General features: G+C 39.4%; 1 protein-coding gene across 1 annotated transcript in view; it reads left to right on the plus strand.

The window, feature by feature from the left end:
- Positions 1-19779, plus strand: part of adgrv1 (adhesion G protein-coupled receptor V1) — a 141870-nt gene that overhangs the window by 87432 nt on the left and 34659 nt on the right. Inside the window, exons 88-90 of the mRNA XM_041787698.1 lie at positions 4139-4255; positions 11884-12062; positions 14691-14848. Of these exons, the coding sequence (XP_041643632.1) occupies positions 4139-4255; positions 11884-12062; positions 14691-14848 (454 nt within the window). The remainder of the gene's footprint in view (positions 1-4138; positions 4256-11883; positions 12063-14690; positions 14849-19779) is intronic.

The raw sequence follows: 19779 nt of genomic DNA on the forward strand, positions 1-19779 counted from the left end.
TCCAGGATTGGATAGCGGTGTTAGTCGGCAAAGTAAGTCACCCCAGACGTCCCTCTCTACAGCAACGTTTTACAGTTCATCCCAAGGGATTCCAAGGTGTTCCCAGGCCAGATGAGATATATATAATCCCTTCGTAGTTTTGGGTCTGTTCTGGGGTCTCCTCCCTGTTGGACGTGCCTGGACGACTTCCACAGGGACGCAGCCAGGAGGCATCCTGATCAGGTGACTGAACCACCTCAACTGACTCCTTTTGATGCGAAATGAGCAGCAGCTCTACCAAATCCCTCTGGATGTCCAGCTCCTCACCCTTTCAATAAGGCTGACCCCAGCCATCCTCCTGGGGAATCTCATTTTTGACCTTAAACCTGCGATCATAATCTTTCTGTAATTACCCAAAACTCCTGACCATAGGTGAGGGTTGGAACATAGATACACAGGTAAATGGAAGGCTTGCCTTTTGGCTCAGTTCCTTTTTTATGACAACAGTATGGTACTTGCAAAACTGCTGGTGCTCTACCGATCCACCTGTCAATCTCATGGTCCATTCTACTCTCACTCGTGAGCTAAACCCCGAGATTCTTGAACTCCTGCACCTGGGACAAAAAGTCAGTGATCCAAAATTTTTCAAAAGAGGGCCATGGTCTCAGACTTGGAGGTGCTTATTTTTACACTCAGCCACAAACCATCCCAGTGCCTGCTGGAGGTCCCCAGCTAAGGCCAACAGAATCACCTCATCTGCAAACAGCAGAGATGAAATTCTAAGCTCCCTGAACCGGAAACTATTTAACACGTCCTATCATTACCTCCGCCAAGGAGGTTATGTGATCGGGTGGGTTTGTTCATTTGTTTGTTCGTTTGCTTGTTTGTTAGCAACATAACTCAAAAAGTCATGGACGGATTTCATGATATTTTCAGGAAGTGTCAGAAATGGCAAAAGGAAGAACTGATTAGATTTTGGGACTGATCCGGATCACCGTCTGGATCCAATTATTATTTATATTATTTTAAAGGATTCTGTACTGTTGGGAGATAGGGCTAATGGCAGAGGTCTGCACTGTTACCACTTTACACCAGGAGACGGCGGACATGAGTAAATTTTTCAAAGTTCTGGAGTTTATAGAGTTTGAAAGACGCACGCCCGGTCGAGGAGACGAGTTGGGGCGTAACAGAGAGAAAGACAGCAAATTGTAGCGAGAATACTCACAGTGCTTGGAGGAATAGAGGAATATTCACCCTCTGCCATGACTTTCAGTCATCCAGTGAGACCATGGGTGCCTCCGCCATGACAGTCCACACGTAGCGAAGCCAATGCTTTGCCTCACCATGTCTCCACCCCACTGGGGATGGAGTAATTGGCGAATTAGATTTTGTGAGTGATCCGAATCACCGTCTGGATCCAGGAATGTTTTTAAAGGATTCTTCACTATTGGGAGATAGGGCTGATGGCGGAGTTTTGTGTTCTCAGAGTGTTTTTCTAGTTATTTTTGTAGATATGTACTAATCTAAGCCTCACGCCCCCAGAGATTTTTGCCAGCCCCCCTCCCCCTTAGGGGGTACTGGTGGACCCAAGGTCAGTGTTTAGAGTCAAGGTGTAAATTCAGCACTAAACCCTACATTGCAGCTAAGTTGTAACTTATGCTGTGTCATCGTTTGTTTGCACCACAGAGACATAAAGTCCATCTAAACCAGTAGAGCTTAACATCCAAACTAACAAAAATGTTGTACATACGAAATTCTAACTTCTTTTGGACACAATACTTTTACACCTTAGAACACTTGAACAAAACTTCAAATAGAGTCACTTGCTCTGCCCTAATAACCCATAAGACATGTACTGGGATATACTAGCCAGACCCTAGTGACCTGCGATATTAGTGTATTATGAAACAGGCACAAAAGCCATAAAGAGTCAGATGAAGTTGCCACAGACTATGTACTAGTCTGTGACCACTTTTAAAATCTTTTGAAGAGACAGGTGGTGATCAGACAGGCTCTAATCAAATGTAATCATCATGCATACGCCCTTTTATCTCCTGAGTCATCCAAACTGGTTCACCAAACCAGTTTACCTGGTTTCCATCCCTGACCTGAGCCACATAGCTCCTAGCCCAGCTCCAGAGGACAAAAACGCTCCAACACAAAGTCACATCAGTAGGGCAGTGACCTGTTAGAGTCTATTCAAACCTCTGACTGAACTTACACACTCTTTTAAGCCCCTTGCCCTCCTTTCCCTGTAAGGTCGTTTCTCACCAGTTACATCATTGTTAGAACACAGGTCAGTAGTTTCAGTGGGTCAATATTGATCCCTGAGGCTGTTGAGGTTTGTCATGAGAACTCAGAATGGATGTGTGTGGATACATTGCTTGAAGCTGTTTTATGTAAAGGCTAGTCTTCACAAAATCAACCCACATATTCATTAACAGAGGGATGCCAGGCATTGAATCGACAGTGATCTGTGAATATTGCTCAACACGCCTACTTATGATGAATCCCTCTTCAGTGCTTTTGTAAGGAAAAAGCCAGGAAAATACCTTAAGTATGCTGTCACCTCTTTATGCACGCCACGCTTGATCTCATGAAATAAGAGCCTTCTGTTTTACACAGTGTAAGCACTTCATGTTTGCTTATGATTATGTGTCTGCCATCCTGGAGTTTATTTTAGCATTCACCGCATAGTGGTTCCCCCATTGTTGATGGCTTTTGAAAGGATGGACAGTGACTCATTCTGTGCGTTTTGGCCAATCGAGGCTGACTCCCGGCCAAAAACACTCACAATCTTTGTTCCCAAAAGCTACCTGGACAGATTTCCCAGTCAGGCTCGATTCCAGGCAGTTCGGGCATGAGTTTATTTCCTGTTCTGTCCTTCCTGCTCACACCCTAGAGGGCTTGGATGGGAAACTGACTCGTGATTCTTCTTTTTTTAAACCCCCTGACTTTTCCTCTTAGTCAACAGAAGCTTGGGACGAGGTTAGTAAGAGTTGGAAAATCCAGGAATGGGGATTTAGAATTAAGAGGAAGGAAAAACACAGTAGAGTAATCTGATGGACATGTCCCTTGATCTTCTTCTTTCTCAGAAGCTATCTCAATACAATACAAGTCGAACAAAGGCTGCTGGAGCTGCTTCCTATTTACCTGGTTACTATAGAGACTGTCTTTCCAAGCAAATTAGATGAAACCATAGGGTGGGTCCAGCAGTATACATTGCCTTGTTGTGGAGCTATTAAGAGCTCATGTAGTCCGCCTTTAGAACCATATGTTTGTCTTTGTATATCAAATCAAACAACTGTTGAGCTTACAGATATAATTACTTTAGGTTTAGACTCAGAGCTGTTAAAACTAAATCCTTTTTACAGTAACTGCAGCTGTGTCTGTAAGTCCCTAACTGCTGGGTGTAATGCATATGATATAACTCATTTATCATTCTCCTCGCATCCCACAGTTCCTACTCTCTTCCACTCTCCCCTCTTTTTGGTCCATGGTCCTGGCAGAGGGCCGACAGACTGCAGGTTATGTAACAATCGGCCGCCTGCATTGGCACCACACTCTGTCAGTGGCGGAGGTTAATGAAGCTCTGCGATGGATGGCAGAGCAGCAGTATTTTCTGCTGCCCTCACGGGTTTTCCACCCTGTCCTGCCTCCAATGTTACAAATTGAATTTTGGCCCCGATGCTTTCCCGCCTACAAAAATCTCCTTTCTCTCTCTCTCTTACACACACACGCACTTACCACAAGATGCTTTCTGCAGGGATTCTGCAGTGCCCTTTCTTCCGTTATTTGAAAAAGTGTTTCACCCACACGTTTGTACACATCTTTGTGCGTGTGGGAAGATACGAAGAGGAACATATTTGTCAGTGTTGTTTATGTTGTTGATGTTTTTAGTTTTTGCTCACGCCTGCATAGCTTGCTGCATGGTGATGTAACAGGTCTGCAGGATAGGGTGGCTCTCTTTAGAAGGGGGGTGGGCTATCTGATTATCACTGTCTCCTTCAAAAACTGCAAGGGACACTGCACCTGTGTGTTTATGCAAGTGTGCCAGGGAGTAATGGAAGATGTGACCTGCCTCTGCTCATGAGGATAAAGGATGAAAGGCTCATTAACACACAATGGCAACTGATTCTAAATCTGTCTTTTTCTACAGATCTGCTTCCTGGTGTCAACTTTCAGAGGCCGAATGTTTTCAGAGGACAGCTGTGCTGCTTTGGCGCTCTTCTCTCACTATTTCCACCTCAGTCAGTTCTTTTGGATGCTCATACAGGTAACACAGGTTCAAAAGCAGCATTACACAAACATGACTCCAAATTAAAATGCTATTTAATGTGTTGAACAAACACATTTAAACATGAATGTTATATTACTCTGATGTGATAAACAGCAGAACCATCATCAGCAGAAATACCCCAATGATATCCTTTTTTTGGGATTGTTCCTTTGCAAATAGTTTCCTGATGACACATTAATATCCTGCTTGTTTGTTCAATTTCTGCTGCTTTACCCATAAAGAGAATAAAGCCGCTTTGCCAAACCTCATAATGAAGTAAATAAGGTCTGAAAGCCTCTATAATAATGTCTGTTCTGTTAGCTTTGCACCAGACAATGGGTCCTTTTTTTGAGCTGAAATTCAAGTGGGTCAATAAAATCAGTCCGTTGGTAAAAAAATCATACAGCAGAGTAGATTTTATATCCTATTTCATCACCATACTATAAACTTAGATACAGTACAATATAATACACTATGTCAGGTTACTTAACTTTACATTATGTAACAATAGGATGCGTTATTATACAATGCATTGCACTATGTTAAGTTTGGAAACATTACATTATGTTATGATCAGTATTTGTAGTGTTACTTTTAAAGGTAATATGCCACCTTACTGCGTTACAAACTAAGGAGTACCTTATTATGCTACAATGTTACCTACCAGGAAAAGAGCCAGGTTAGAGTATTTTTGCATAACCAGAAATTCAACTCTTCTCTTCTTTCTTTTCAATTAATCAATCAATCTTTGTTTATATAGCACCAATTCATAGCGTTATCCTAAGACACTGTACAAAGAAGGTAGGTCTGGACTGTACTCTCTGTTATAGCCTATTATAATAGACCAATGGTAATCATTAGTATTACAATGAAGACTATACTCTGTTATAATAAAGACCAGAGTTCAGAGTTCATCACAATGAGCACAGCACTAGCAGCATTCAGCCCCGTTACAGTTCCCTCTAACAGGCAGGACTGTCACATAACACATAGCCACTGCTCTATGGCCTATAATCTAACTCTGCAGCCTGATAGCATCACTTAAAGGATGTAAAACGTAACAGCTCTTTAACCCCTGAAAGCCTGTTGTATCATATTTGATACATACTTTTATGATACCTCTATCTAATCAATATGATCAATAAATTACAAAAAAATATTCTGAATACAATCTAAGAAATGATAAAAAAAAATACCCTCAACTGGATTATGAGTTACCAAAAGCACCTCATGTATCAAATGAGATACAAAAAATATGTTAAATTTTATGGAATTTAATTTTTTTTGGATTTCAGTAGAAAGTAAAATAAACATTTCAGTTCCAAAAAATGAGAATTTTCTGGCAATAATTTGTGTATTCAGGCTTGAAAGGGTTAATATGCTTCCAGTCTGACAATGAACTGAGCAGAGGTATACAATTTTAGGCAAAGGCTGTGAATACAATACAATACAATACAAAAATACAGTACAGTTAACTTTTGTGTGTATGTTTCAGCTTGTTGTTGTTCTTGTCCCTTTTGTTCAAAAATTCAGTGTATAAAAAATTCATTCAACCATAAAACACTGTCTTCTCTAACATCTCGCAGCTACATGCCAACATGTAGGAGAAAAACAGAAACAGTGTAGATCCTTGGGGGATACTCTATTTTTCTTCCTTTCTTTTTATGGCCACCAAAGAAAGGGAAAGGGGGAATAACAGATTACTTTTATAAAAAAGTTAACTAACAGTAGATCACATCAATTACAAAACTAACATTTTACGTTATTTGTGACATTAAAAAGTAATGAATATTCTTATGAATTACTCTGTAACACACTACCCCCAACTCTGGTAATTAAATACAATCGGTGCAATACAATATGATATGATAGAATACAGTACAGCAGTGTATGATACAATAAGTCAGAATATCAATGTCATGTTACTGTTTGCGGTTCATTTAGAGACGTTGCAATTTGGAACAATACAATACCATGCAATACCATATCATACCATGCAATATGATATGATATGTTTCGATTTGATATGATATGATGCAGTATAATACCATACAATACCATACAGTAGGGTTTGATTGCCCCCTTGAGAAAATTTGTCTTGAACTCAAACGCTGCACATATTTGGCTGCCTTTGCAGAATCAACAAGAAACAGAGGAAATAAATACGAAAAATATCCCCATCTAATCAGAAGCACATAACAATGACACAAACTACATAACTACAAATTACCCATATTACACAAGATCTACATAAAACCCACTGTGGATAAGAGATTTAGATAATACTGTGATGCTGGTGTACAACCCATACAGCCATGAGAGGTATTATTTAAAATTTAATCAAATACAAATGTCTACTTCTGTGTGGAGATTCTCACAGTTGAAACAAACAACTTTTTAAAAATAATATCAGAATTGATTATTTCTTACTTAAGGCTCCTCTAACCAAAGTCACCTCTTCTTCTCCTGCTTATTTTCCTCATGGCTTGGCATGAACAGGGGCCCCATTCTTCCTTTGTTCCTTATGTGAGCCATGTTTTTTTTTTTTTTTTTTTGCGTAATAGCCAGTGAAACTTCATTCCTCCACCACGTGGGCTTAGGCAGGTTTTGATTAGGGGGTAAGATGAAGGTACCATAATGCTGCATGACGTGATCTTTGACCCTAGACTGGTACCACTTAGTAACGCCGCACCCCACCAGCTCCTAACCTCTCCTGTGTGACCATCTGACCTCGATTTTTCTTTTCTTCTTTTTTTTTGGTGACATAACTGCAAAGAACAGAGCCTGGCAGGAAAAGTCCCAAGTTGGAGCTTAGCATGCACACATGATGAAGATAAAACGACTTGATTTACACATGCGAAATCTGACTGACATCAAAAATGTGATAGATATTTTTATCACTTCTTGCACATCAAAATACTACTTTTATTGTACATGTTTTAAGTAAAAACAATCTCTGCTGCACGCAAGGCCCAAAAAATCAAGTATAATCTGGATGTGCCAGTATAATCCAATTATAATCTTTTAGGGAGACTTCATGACTTGTGACTTGTAGTTTCGGCACAGCAATGTGGTGACGTTGGGTATTAGTTCTTAGTCTATCCAGAGAGGAACACTGCCAAACAATTTAGTCTTCACTGAGGCTGGCCTTCCTTCTCCAAATCCTGTCATGTATGTTTTTTTAGATAAAATTTGTCTTTCATTTGCTTAAGAAATATGCCTTGCATACAATTTTGTGTTTTATAGTTGTTGCTCATATTTCCCCATGCAATTCAGATTTATTCCAAAAATAATTGCAGCTATTGTCTTGTCAATCTGGTTGTTGTATTAAAAAGTAAAGCCCAAGTAATATCTCATATCCTCAGGTCAGAATGCCATCCATTGTCTTGTAACTCTAAATCTCTTTAAACTGTTGGTCCCTGTCCAACCATGAATCAGATAACAAGACAAGGAACGTGTACAAGTCATTTAACTGGGGTTAAAAGGAGGTCTGCCATAAAACATGAGACACAGACCTGAATCCAGAAGATCCCTGTCCTCAAATGACTCCTCTCTCCTTTCCGTCTCCCCTAGTTGTCCCCCTCTTGCGTAACCTTGTTTCCATCAGTCTTCAGTCTTTGACAGCTTGTGACGTTTGTAAGTGAACGTAATCATTGTTTATGCACTGGATATAAGCTCCTCTGGAACATTATTATTGATGGAGTTTTAAAAGATTAGCCCCTTGAATAAGCTAAAAGAGAGTTAGCACAATAGGTTTAAACTGGAACCAAGCGGTACTGAATGTATGCAGGCTTTATATCAGATTGTTTACCAGATGACCTCTGAGATTTCTTGCGGGATAAAGGCTCACAAAGTGTTAGAGTCCAGATGATGAGAGTTGACAGTGGGATGAAAAGTGGTTCAGACACACATGGTAACAGTTCATGTAATAGCATAGCTGATATTATCTTGTAAAGGTAACACAGACTAAAATTTACGACAGAAAACAAAAACAAATAGAAGGAAAAATAGCATGCGAAAACAAATCTCATTAGATTATCGGTTTTATCATTCACTTTGTCACTTATGGAGACTTTTTCATAAATTGTCTTTGTTCAAAAAAGTCATTTATTTCTTTATTGTCAGCAGTAATAGTAGCTGACAAAGAATATGAAGCTGCCACTCTGTGCCACTAAAACCCTTCTGTTCTCACTGATGTCTCCTTATCGACCCCAGTAATGTCTCACCACTCATTTTACCCCCCCTATCAGGTATCTGCTTTCAGCTAAATGGCTGATGTGCGTGGGCACCAGAAACCCATCTCAGACCATGAAGACAGCTTTGAATCGATAAATGTAGAGTGTGTGTGAGTGTGGGTGTGTCTCTCTGTCAGTATGTGCACGTCCAATATTTAGTCAGGGGAATATCTGCTGACATAATGCCAGAAAACAGCCAATAATTTAATTGCTCTACAGACCTTTTTTTTTCTTCACTGCAGTGGCTCTCAGAGGTAACCTCAGCTCACTGAGGAGCAGCATAATGTTACATAACACTGTGTAGCTTCCTCAGCAGGGAAAGACCTGCCAAATCCTCAGCACTGGTCTGCAGTGTACTTCTGCCCTGCTTCGCTGGGTTTTGTTGATCATATAAACAACCAGGGTGTCAGTGTCACAGATTTCAGGTTAGACACTACCTATCATCAGCATTAATGCAAGCAGGGATTAGTGAGAAGTTTGTCAATTAAATGGACTATACTGTTGAGGGAAAGAGTTGTGATCAGCTGTGAGAGTTGGGAGGCGATAATTGGGATAAGCTGGTTTAAATGCTGATTTCAGCATTTAGTGAAAATTATTTTAAAAATATGTTATGTGTAAAACAGTAACTGCACTATACATAGCTTCTTCAAGAGTTGAAAGATGAATGAATGAAACCTTGATTGTCTCAAGGGGATTTGACTTGCACCAATCTTTGGAAAAAGGGAAAAAAAAACTGGTTCAAATATACTATGAATTTTCATCCAATATGGAATAACAGAAGGACAATACAGTATAAGGAAGTGATTTATCTCTTTTTTCCCACATTATCGCCAACAATGTGCTTTATAAGAATAAGATTACTTTTGCAAAGGGGGTACAGAAATATTGCAATATAGCAGAAATATCTAAAAATCCTGTTGTTTGAAAATTTCTTCCCATTGTTCTTATAAAATTGTCATGTTTCACTGTTTCCCATCTTAATATAACAGTAATTGATATGCACATATGTGATGCTATGTGGCCAGAAAACAACATGAAAAATGTCCATTTCACTCAAGCAGCCAAGAGGACTGCGTTGAAAAGTTTTAAACACAAAGATTATTTATTTTCAAAATTAATTTTTAAACACAAACATAGATCATTACCTCAGAGTGAATTTAAAGAAGTCCATGTAAAGTAAAATCCAAACTTTGTGTCTTAACACACTGGATATCTTGGAATAAGGTTGCTGTAAACATGTGAAAACACTGAGATCTGTGTGTGGCTGAAATTGGGATTTGGACCACCTCTTTCCTGGCCTGGTTTTATTTGAGCAGGGCAAAAACAAGGGCTGGGCAGTTAATTGCAAATTAGACTAAATCACAGTATGGTCTGCTGCAATTTCAAATCGCAGACAGTGTATTTCTATAACCTGAAATGTGTCAAAATGCCAGTCTGATACATTTTTTGCAGCAGAAATGTTATGCTCTACACATTATGCAAACAGTCAATCGTTTCTTGTGTTTGTTGAACAACATTAGATGAGGAATATAATTGCATATTAAATCGCAATCCTAGTATTGGGAGTAAAAAAATGGCAATTAGATCATTTTCCCAAATCGTTCAGCCCTAGCAAAAATCTGAGCCCATCCCATCACCTGTCAGGGGAATTACCCCGCCGTCACCCCACGCACACGCAGCAGGCACAGCCTATTTGGAACACTAGAACAACAACATTAACAAAAAGAAACTTTGAGACCATGGTCGTAACACATATATTTCAGTAGAAAGTACTTTTAATAATTTAATTGGCTTACTCTGCAGAATGACCATTTTTTATGAGGCACATTATTGTTGAATTGATTCATCATTCTCTTTGAGGTTCAAGGTCATCAACAAATTGTTTGTAGATAGCTGGAATCAGAAGTTGCACATATCTGAATACTTGGATTAAAAAGCACAAAAATTATTTCTGTAGCTCCATTTTATTTTCATTTGGATAGGCCTAGGTTCTATTTCACTATTGAGTTACAAGTTACATTATCATTTAGCAGATGCTTTTATCCAAAGTGACTGACATGTGGAACAGGTGCCCATGGCATCGACCAAGGGCCCACACCGGCTACACATAGAGCCCTGACTGGGATCAGAACCCCCAATTTTCAATGTCAGTGATGTGAGGTTAGTTATTAGTCCAGTCCAAGTGACTCCAGGTTCAGCTCCAACCCTCAGCTCCTTTCCAGCATATCATTACCTACTCTTTGTCTTTAATTGCCTACTCTATCCACAGTCCAAATAAAAGCTCATGAAGGCTCAACGTGTAATTTATTAGGATGAATCAACTTTTTCAACACTAAATAGTGTAAATCCTGTGCAGACAGCTCAAAGCCAAAGGCATTAACAATCGCCAAGCCATCTCCTTTAAAACCTACTGATCTGTGTTTAGCATTGTGACATTATACTGCACATTTCTGCAGCTGCAGGATCAACAGTCAGTGAATGTATTACAGAGGCAGCTCAGCACAAAGTTATCCATAATCCATTTACTGTACGTCAACGGCTACAGCATGCCCACAGCCGAGATAAGAACAATTCTCCAATCTGAGCAACAGCATGCTTTTGTCTCGGTGCAGCGTGCCGCCAAGTTGTTACACAACAGACAATATGTGTCTGTGTGCTTGTGTTCACTCTTGTGTGTTACTTCAGCCATGTTTGTTGCATCCCTGATTATACAATGTAGTTATGGGGGAGACAGAGGTTATCCGAGGGAGAGGTCAGCATCCCTTCACCTCCTGTTTGTTGCATCACAATGTCCTGCTTATGTGATCACAGACAGATGGACAGTCACAAACATTGAAAACAGAGAGAAGTGCGATTGCTTTCCTGGTAGTGTCTAGATTTGCAATGTTTAGAATTTAAGATGTTTTATATTAAAAGTATTTATAAACCCAGCCTGCAAGCTAGATAGGAAAATTCCAGAGCTGCTTTATCTTTGCTTTGAGCTTGACTTAAAAAATGAACCTTTGCCCTGTGCTCCTCGGCAGTACTTTGGGTTAAGACTGTCTGAAAGACACTTTATTGACTGCTCAAGTCCTTACTGAGGGATAAGACATTGTGTCTGTACTGCAAACAACAGGTGCTCAGAAAAGCTGCTTACGTAACAATGAAAGGCTCAGTTTATCAGACGGATGAGACTGTCGAAGCCTGTTAGATTACAAAGAAACAATGTGGATGTGATAAAAATGGAGGTGTCCAAATGTCTTCTTAATATAAACAGTGAGAAATCCTCCAAACAGATTTAGGCCACTCTTAGTTTTAGAGAAATGTTGTGGTGCTTGAAGGTGTTTTTGTTGGTGCATATCTTGTTTTCTGTCCACAAGTTTTTATTTTTCTCAACTTGTGTCCCCCCAGGCGGTGAACTTCTGGCAAGTCCTGGTGATGAATGATGAGCACACAGAGCGCAGATACCTGCTGTACTTCCTGCTGGGATGGGGACTTCCTGCCCTGGTCATCATCATCTTGGTTATCGTCCTGCTCGGCGGCTTCGGTTGGACCATACACGCTGTTTACGGGCTTGTGCAGGGAGACGTGTGAGTGGTCGGAGTGAAACACAAACAAGTCTTTAGAGCTGATGGCAGGGAGGAGGAATAACGTAATCTGTTTTCTTTAGTGTGTTTTTAAAACCCGCTCTGAGTCAACCCTGGTGACTTCAGTGTCTCTTTTTAGGCTCAGGTAAATTCCCCTTCAGACTAGAGCAGAGCAAAACAGAAATCACCTGAGCTGTGACATCATGTGAGGAGGCAGCTCGCCCAATCAACTCAATGGGTAAATGTGTCTCCCCACCTAGAAACCTTAGAGGTTCAGGGAGGGAAACACCTCAAATAACCCACATAATATATGGCTTTGTATGCTTGGGTGTGTGCTAAAAATAACAGGTGACCATCTATGTTTAGAGCACCTAAAACCTAGAACACAACACATGAGGTCACCTTTTGAAACGAGCACAATGATCCGGACTCAGGTGTGTCTATTTTAAGCATTTGTATATACTATATGTTAATAAGCCTGTGTCACAGGACTATTTGTCAGCGTTAGCCTTTTAGATTGTAAGTTATGCACTTGAGAGTCTGAGATCAAGTGGGCGTGACACACAAAGTCGAACACTGATGAAGTTCAAACCTTTAAATCACGGTTAAAATTAGCCAACAGTCTGAGGTGTGGCTGTTACCCTTGGCATTGAGTGTATGTGTGTTTCCTGAGTGGGAGAGAGAGAGAGACAGGGAGTGTATACATGAGAGATTCAGAGACACAGAGGAGTATTCAGTTTCTAGGGAAGAGTACCTTCCTCTTTGAGGGAGTGAGGCAGCCTTTGAATTTTTTCTCCTTCGTGAGTGTGAAAAGATCCTTGTTTCGTTTTCTCACCACTCAAGCTGTCTCAGTTTCACTCTGCTACAGTGCAAACAGGTGTCAAGCACACACCTTGTACAGAGTTCCTGTAGATCCTTGAAAAGTCCTAGAAAGTCTTAAATTACACATTTGAAATGTAAGGCCATAAGAAGTCTTAAAAAATCTGGTATTTACCACTGAGTATTAAATTTTAGAAGGCATGTGTTCTTATCCAATCTTTGTTTTCTAGCCAATCTTATACAATTTTAATAATCTTGCTCCACAAATTGGTGCGTACATATTTTCCACAAGTCAGGGAATTCAGTGTAGGATGTTGTATATTTTATGGGGGAGAACCCTTGGACATGGTGCTTTACTCGTCCTTATTGAATTTTAGCATATAAAACGGTGGTTCAAGAAGAGAATGATTCATGGTGAAGTTACTTTATTGTCAGGCTATAAAGTAGCTCAAGTCATTTCCTGTGAAATTAACCTGGTGTCCCGACAGCTTTGTAGTCACTCCTGTGGAAATTTAAATTTACAACTTCCATATCCTGCATGACATTATGTAAGTCAAAGGCAAACACCCAGTTGAGTATATCTCTAGACTTAATTTATACCATTAACTTTACATAAGTTGTCCTTTAAACAAGGCTGTTGATAAGTGAGCTGTTACCTCATTATGCAACATCAATAAAAGAAAAAGTCCCGACAGCTTTTACCCTGTTAAAAAATGCTCACTGTAGTTATCTTTTCCTAAATCATGCTTTTTATAAGGATAGTCCCTTAGGAAGTGTCTTTATTTACTCTTATGAGACTGTCAGTACAGATCTCATCCTCTCACAGAAGAACAAATATCCATATTCCTGTGTTTACACTCTCATAGCCTGTTTAGCTGGGACAGGGTGATTCAGTTCTTTATTTGGCATTCCTTACTTTATATTATGTCTAGTACAGCTCAAATTATTTCAAGATTACTGAAGCCAGTCTGGAGGTCCAATCTGCACTGTGTCCTCTCACAAAACCAGAGGCCCAGTTTGTTTTGTGAAAAGGACAACGTCACATGGGTGTTTTGATTGTTATTGTGTGGTTACAGTTTATATGAGGAAGAAGGAAAATATTTTGCTAAGTTTTCTTTGAATGAAGAACAAACATGTGTGATTGGAAAGAAGCTGGGAAAGGACAGCTGAGATTTCCGAGAAAAACAATAGAGATAGTCACCAAAAAATGACTGAGTCATACCATGTCCCAGGAAACAAACTGTCAAAATGATTTGATTGAAAAAACAGCAAAATGAATAAAGGGAGAATTCACATTCTCCCCTTTTGTCTGACCTGTTCTTCCATGTAAATCTTCAGGTTGAGTTTGTTGACAAAAAGATTTTATAGCTTCTCCTCTCAGTAGATTACCTTTATTTCCATCTCTCTTTCAGAGCAGGGGACGAACACTAAAATCTCCTTTCTTACTCTTCAGAGAAACAAAAACTATAAACCATCTTTGGCCTTAGATGTTTTCTTGCTTAAGCTCCATGGTGACCTGTTGTTCAAAAGGTTTAAGAACAAACCTATTTTGCTACTGTTAAGCAAGAAAGCTGGGAGTCCTGGGCTCAGAGGTCTCACTGGTCAGATCCTGTCTGTGAAACTTTAGGAAACAACATCTTAGCTTGAGCAAACAGATTTTATTAAGCATTTACAACAATTGTTTTTAGAGCATATCTTTGAGCTGGATGCCCCTGTTTCATGAGTTTGATTAGGATGACTTCCCCCTTTTTGATGCATGTTTTCTACTTTCAAAAAGGCAAACACTCACTCTTCCGTCCATTCTCTCTCCAGGTGCTTCATCCCAAACATCTATGCAGCTCTGTGCACGGCAGTGCTCGTACCTCTCATCTGTCTGGTTGCAGTGCTGGTTGTGTTCATCCATGCCTACCAGGTTACTCAGCAGTGGAAGGCCTACGACGACATTTATCGAGGACGGACCAACAGCACAGGTACCTGGCAAACTTCCCAATGACAAACATGATGCTCCACCGCTGCTGTCAACTGTTTATTGACTGAAAAAGCATTTCACAACAAAACACTTAGCTTTCTGTGTACATCACATGACTAAGGGAGTCTTAAAGTATGACAACTAAGCTTCAAAACAAGATACAAGAATAAATCACAGTAAATATTTAATACTAGTCCTCTCAACTTACTGGAATTATATTCTTCACCTTCTTTGAGAAAACTGTAATATTCAAACAACATAAACACACTTATTTCTGGAATAAAAGTGCTTACAGACTCTAAATCCAACATGTGGAAACCAAATGACTAAAACAAAGTTTGAATGTTTTCAGTAAGAAATAACAGATGGAAATGTACTCAAAGAAAATAATCTGTGGTCCATGTTGGATTTTTAGTCATGTTTTACCGACCAAACCTCTCAAAAAGGCATCATTTACATTTGATAACATATTTGAATATTATTGATGATCAAATATTTGGTGAAATAACACAGTTACATCAAATTACTTGGTTTTAGCATTTTTTTAATAAAAAAGACATAAAAAGATATCATAATTCACACAAATGATTCTATGTTTTTGCATTTTACTACTCACAGCTGATGTTGATGCAATTTAGAAAGGTGTTCAGATTGAATGAAGCACTGATGAAGCACTGCTTCTGTTGAAGGTACAGTGTGGACAGATGCACCTGTCAGTGGGGTTGTTATGATGGCAGTGGCTACACTTCCACGTACCAGACATGCTGTTTCCTCAAACCAAGTAGATAGAAACAGATAGAGAGGGGAACTCCAAAACTACAACCGCTTGCTTCTGGCCAAAAGTGTGCCAAGATAACGTAGAGTAAACCTGCCGACGAAGCCCAATGAAGGCAATAAAGCCCTCGATTGCTTTGCTGACACAATCCTCAGCCAAAACAGACCAAAGATCACATGGGTGTGCTTGTGTTGCCTATTTAGAAGCCACCAGCCATAGAGAGCGTAAACGTTCTTGAATACATCGCTCCTGTCAGATGGAAGAAAAACAAAAACAAACGCACAATTTGCCACGTCTGAGATAATCATTGTTTAATGGTGGTTTTATTGATAAGCTGTTGAGTTAGCGTGCTTTTGTGACTAAATGAGGGCAAGAGTTGCAAGTTTTGTGTGTTGGACTCTTACCTTCATCTGATACCAAGATTACCAGGATTTGTTCTGATTTTTTACACTGCAGTTTGACAGAGATCTTGAGATTCTCCTCTTTCTAACAGTCTATAACGTGACAAAGTTAACTTAATATTTTGTGCTTTTAATAAATGTGTTAACTGCTTAAATTTCAAACCGGCAGAGTACTGATGGTGCAGGAGAGAGGGTTAAGTTAATTATGTCGCTATGGGGCCCCTAGTAGTCTGAGTCCCAGGCAATCCCTTACCTTTAGTAAAGTTCGCCTCTGTTTGAAAGCGAAGGCCATCTACCTTCGGAGTGATGTAACGAGGGACGAGGAGGAGAGCAAACTGAAGTGTACAGCGCAACAATTTTGGATTTTATTGAAAATCTGTACATATTCATATATTTTATGACACCAGTTTCAAACCAGTACAACCAAGAAGTTTTCTGTGACAATCAAGAACAATTGGAGCAACAACGTGGCATGCACATCAACACAGACACGCTTCGAATTGTAGTAGTAAGATGTGCTAAAACTCACAAAATATCAACATGAAGTTGTTAAATCTCACAAAAACAAAACATGGAGTTCCAAATAAAATTGATCACATATATATAGGCATAAAGTTTCTCAATCTGCAGCCACACAAACAGGCAAAAACAAGTAGTCTTCTACGAGACCACACCAGGAGCTTATCTACATCCACTCTTATACGTGGCTTAAGTTTCAGCCCTTATTTTGCAAAGTTTATGGATGCTGTCCCTGTCTGTTGTGTGTGCACCCAAAGAATTTATGTTACAGGAAGAAAATGAAAGCAGTGCCTGCTTTCTTGATTTGAAAATACTCACAGTCACAATTGTATTCAGTCATTGTTCTTTAAAGTATTTAATAATAATAATAATAATAATATCTTGAATTTATATAGCGCCTTTCAAGAAACCCAAGGACGCTTTACAGGAACACATAGACATGGACAAACTATGTGAGGGGGAGAATGAGTGTAAGGGGTAGTTTAGTGAAGACTGTAGGCTGTGGTGAACAGGTGGTGCTTGAGACGTTTGAGTTAATATGACTTCCAGAGTGAAGTACAGTTGAAGCAACATTATTGCAGCCTTTAAGTATACTACATGAAATGTGTTTTTGACACTGATTTAGAAACAGTGACTCTGTCTGAATGCCTCATCGAGGTTTTGTAATTGTGTATTAAAATTTAAAGCACCCAACACAGTGTAGTAACATAGGAGGGAAAAACCCCTGACCTCTTAAAGCAGTTACATTACCAGTGGCAGTTAAGTGAGCAATGTGTAGCCTTGCCCACACATGAAGATCCTAGCCACTGGTCCCTTAGTATTCATGGCTGTAATCAGTGGCTGTCTGTGAGAATCAGCAGGCTTTAGATTGTTTTGCTCTGTCAAGGCCCTCCAATGACAAAGCAAAGCCTGAATTAGTGCCAGTACTTGGGCTGGCAAACAGTTTGGCCTGCACACTGTGTGTGGCCTCTGAAGCAGCATAAGAAAAGAAAACAGTGCATTGCTGAGCTGCACTTTGGTGTGCATTATTTACAACAGAGTGATATTTTCTTATTCACAAACTAGCCGCTGGCCAAGGTTAACTTGTAGGATTTTTTTTTTACTTCATGAAGGACAGTTTGGCGAGGGAACCAAGAGTATGGTGCTTACATTAAAGTAGAAAAGCAAAGAGAAGCAGGACGCAGCTGCTTCTACTCCTTATTTATAGAGCTAGAGGGAGATGAGAGAGAAAAGGTAGGCACAGCACACAGCATTCACAGCAGCAGACTGACCCCCCTGACTGAGTGTGTGTGACACAGAGGACAGAACGGCTCTTGAGTTGTGAATATGTGTGTCCAGTTTTGTGCAAAACAGCTGCACTTTGAAAAGGCGGCTCATGAATGGGAATTAAATTAATTTAAAAAACACACACAAAAAAGGAAGTAGCCTAGTTTTTTATTTTTTACACTAAAATAACATTGAAACTCCTCTTATACACATATGCATTGAAAAGCATGAATACAAAATGTAAATGAACAGTATGCACTGTTTTATGGCAGTTTTCTTCCCCTTTTTCTTCCTTTGGCAGAGTAATAAATCAGTATTTACCCTGACCGAACAAATGTGAGGAAAAAGCTTTTAATATATTTTATTGTTCTCAACACAGGCTATGCCTTTGCTTATTTCCTAGGAGGATTATCATCAATATTTTAGAGTGGTTTTAAATTTCACTGGCACTGTTAGAAAAACTGACCAGTTTCTTTACTGCTGATTGCAATACTCCCACTTTTTAACTATACTTTCTTCTGGCTTTTTATATTGTATAAATTTTCACTTTTGAATTGCTTACAGAAAAATTTTCTTTGTGTTGTTAATTAGTCGGTTCCCCTTAGATTGACCTCCTGTAAAACAGGTTTGAATCTTGTAGAGTGCGTTCCAGCGTCATTTTCCAGCCAGATTAAATTTGTGCAGAGCTTGCAGGACAGCTAAGGCCAATCAGACAACGAACATTGAGGTTTCTAACACTTTTAAATACCTTACCGCAGCAAACAGCTGATAAGATAAGCTGAGCTATCTGTGTGTGCTTGTGTGTTTCTTGTGGTTGTGAAAAGCCACATGTAAAACTCACAGGGCTGTGAGAGACATATCAGGACTGCTGACGTCAGTGAATTAAGAAAGTGTGCCTCTGTGTATGTGCATGTCTGCACGTTGGTCCTAGTCTGCATGCATGTACCTGTACCTGAGCAAAGACTGAAACCCTTACCAGCTACAAGGCCAACCTGGAGAACTGGACTGTTGAGCAGATTTTTATTGTCCAAAGAGCAAAGTTAAATGAATAAATATTGTTGTTCTACTTTTTATAGCTCTAAGTGATCCCTGTCTGCACTTTGATCATTCACTTGTTGGTAAATAAATAAATACATTTGAATGATAAGGTTTATTTGCAAGGTGCTGTATGATACACCTTGTTTGTATGAAACCGTGAAGTTGTGCACACATAGTCTTGTTTTTGGGGGGTTTTAGTGGATATTACTGCTATGCCAACACTATGCACACATCAAGGGATTTTCTGTAAGTGATATGAGCACCATTATTACAGTCAAACAAGTGCAATATTAAGGATTTAGGATCACATGACACCTCCTAAGCTGCTTTTTTTGTAAAATTAAAACACCTATTGGATTATCAAAGAGGTATAGTATTTAAACTTTTCAAAAGCAAGAAAATATTGGGGAAATATCTTAAAATTATGGGAAAAATTTAAATAATGGAAAAGGTTAGCAAGTTCTGCAGCAAAGAAGAAGTTACCAGACAAATCATAAGATATAAGGGAACTGTTACATATAAGTGCTAAATACAAATAAATAGTGCCTGACAAAGCAACTGTAGAAGTATGTGAAAGTCTAAAACAGCCAAGCAGAAAAGTAGAAACGGCTATCACATTGACAGTAGGAATTAGGGATGCATCAACTGGTATTGGTACTGATACCAAGCCCAAGAACTCTGAAAAAACATAAGTACATTGAAGAAATTGTACTTTGTGTTATTAAAAGCATGACATTAGCCTGTCGTTATGTGAGTATGTAGCCAAATTTGGAGCCATGTCTGCAGTTTGGGGAATTTTAACATAAATGAGGATGACAAAAGTTGAGGAGAAAGAAAACTATGCACTGATAAATTGTCAACAGGGGGGGATGAAGAGCATGTGATGAAAATTAAATGAACGTTCAAACTTTCAAATTATTTCAAGAACAGTTA

Source organism: Cheilinus undulatus, linkage group 5 (assembly GCF_018320785.1).
Source record: "Cheilinus undulatus linkage group 5, ASM1832078v1, whole genome shotgun sequence".
NCBI classification, from domain to species: domain Eukaryota; kingdom Metazoa; phylum Chordata; class Actinopteri; order Labriformes; family Labridae; genus Cheilinus; species Cheilinus undulatus.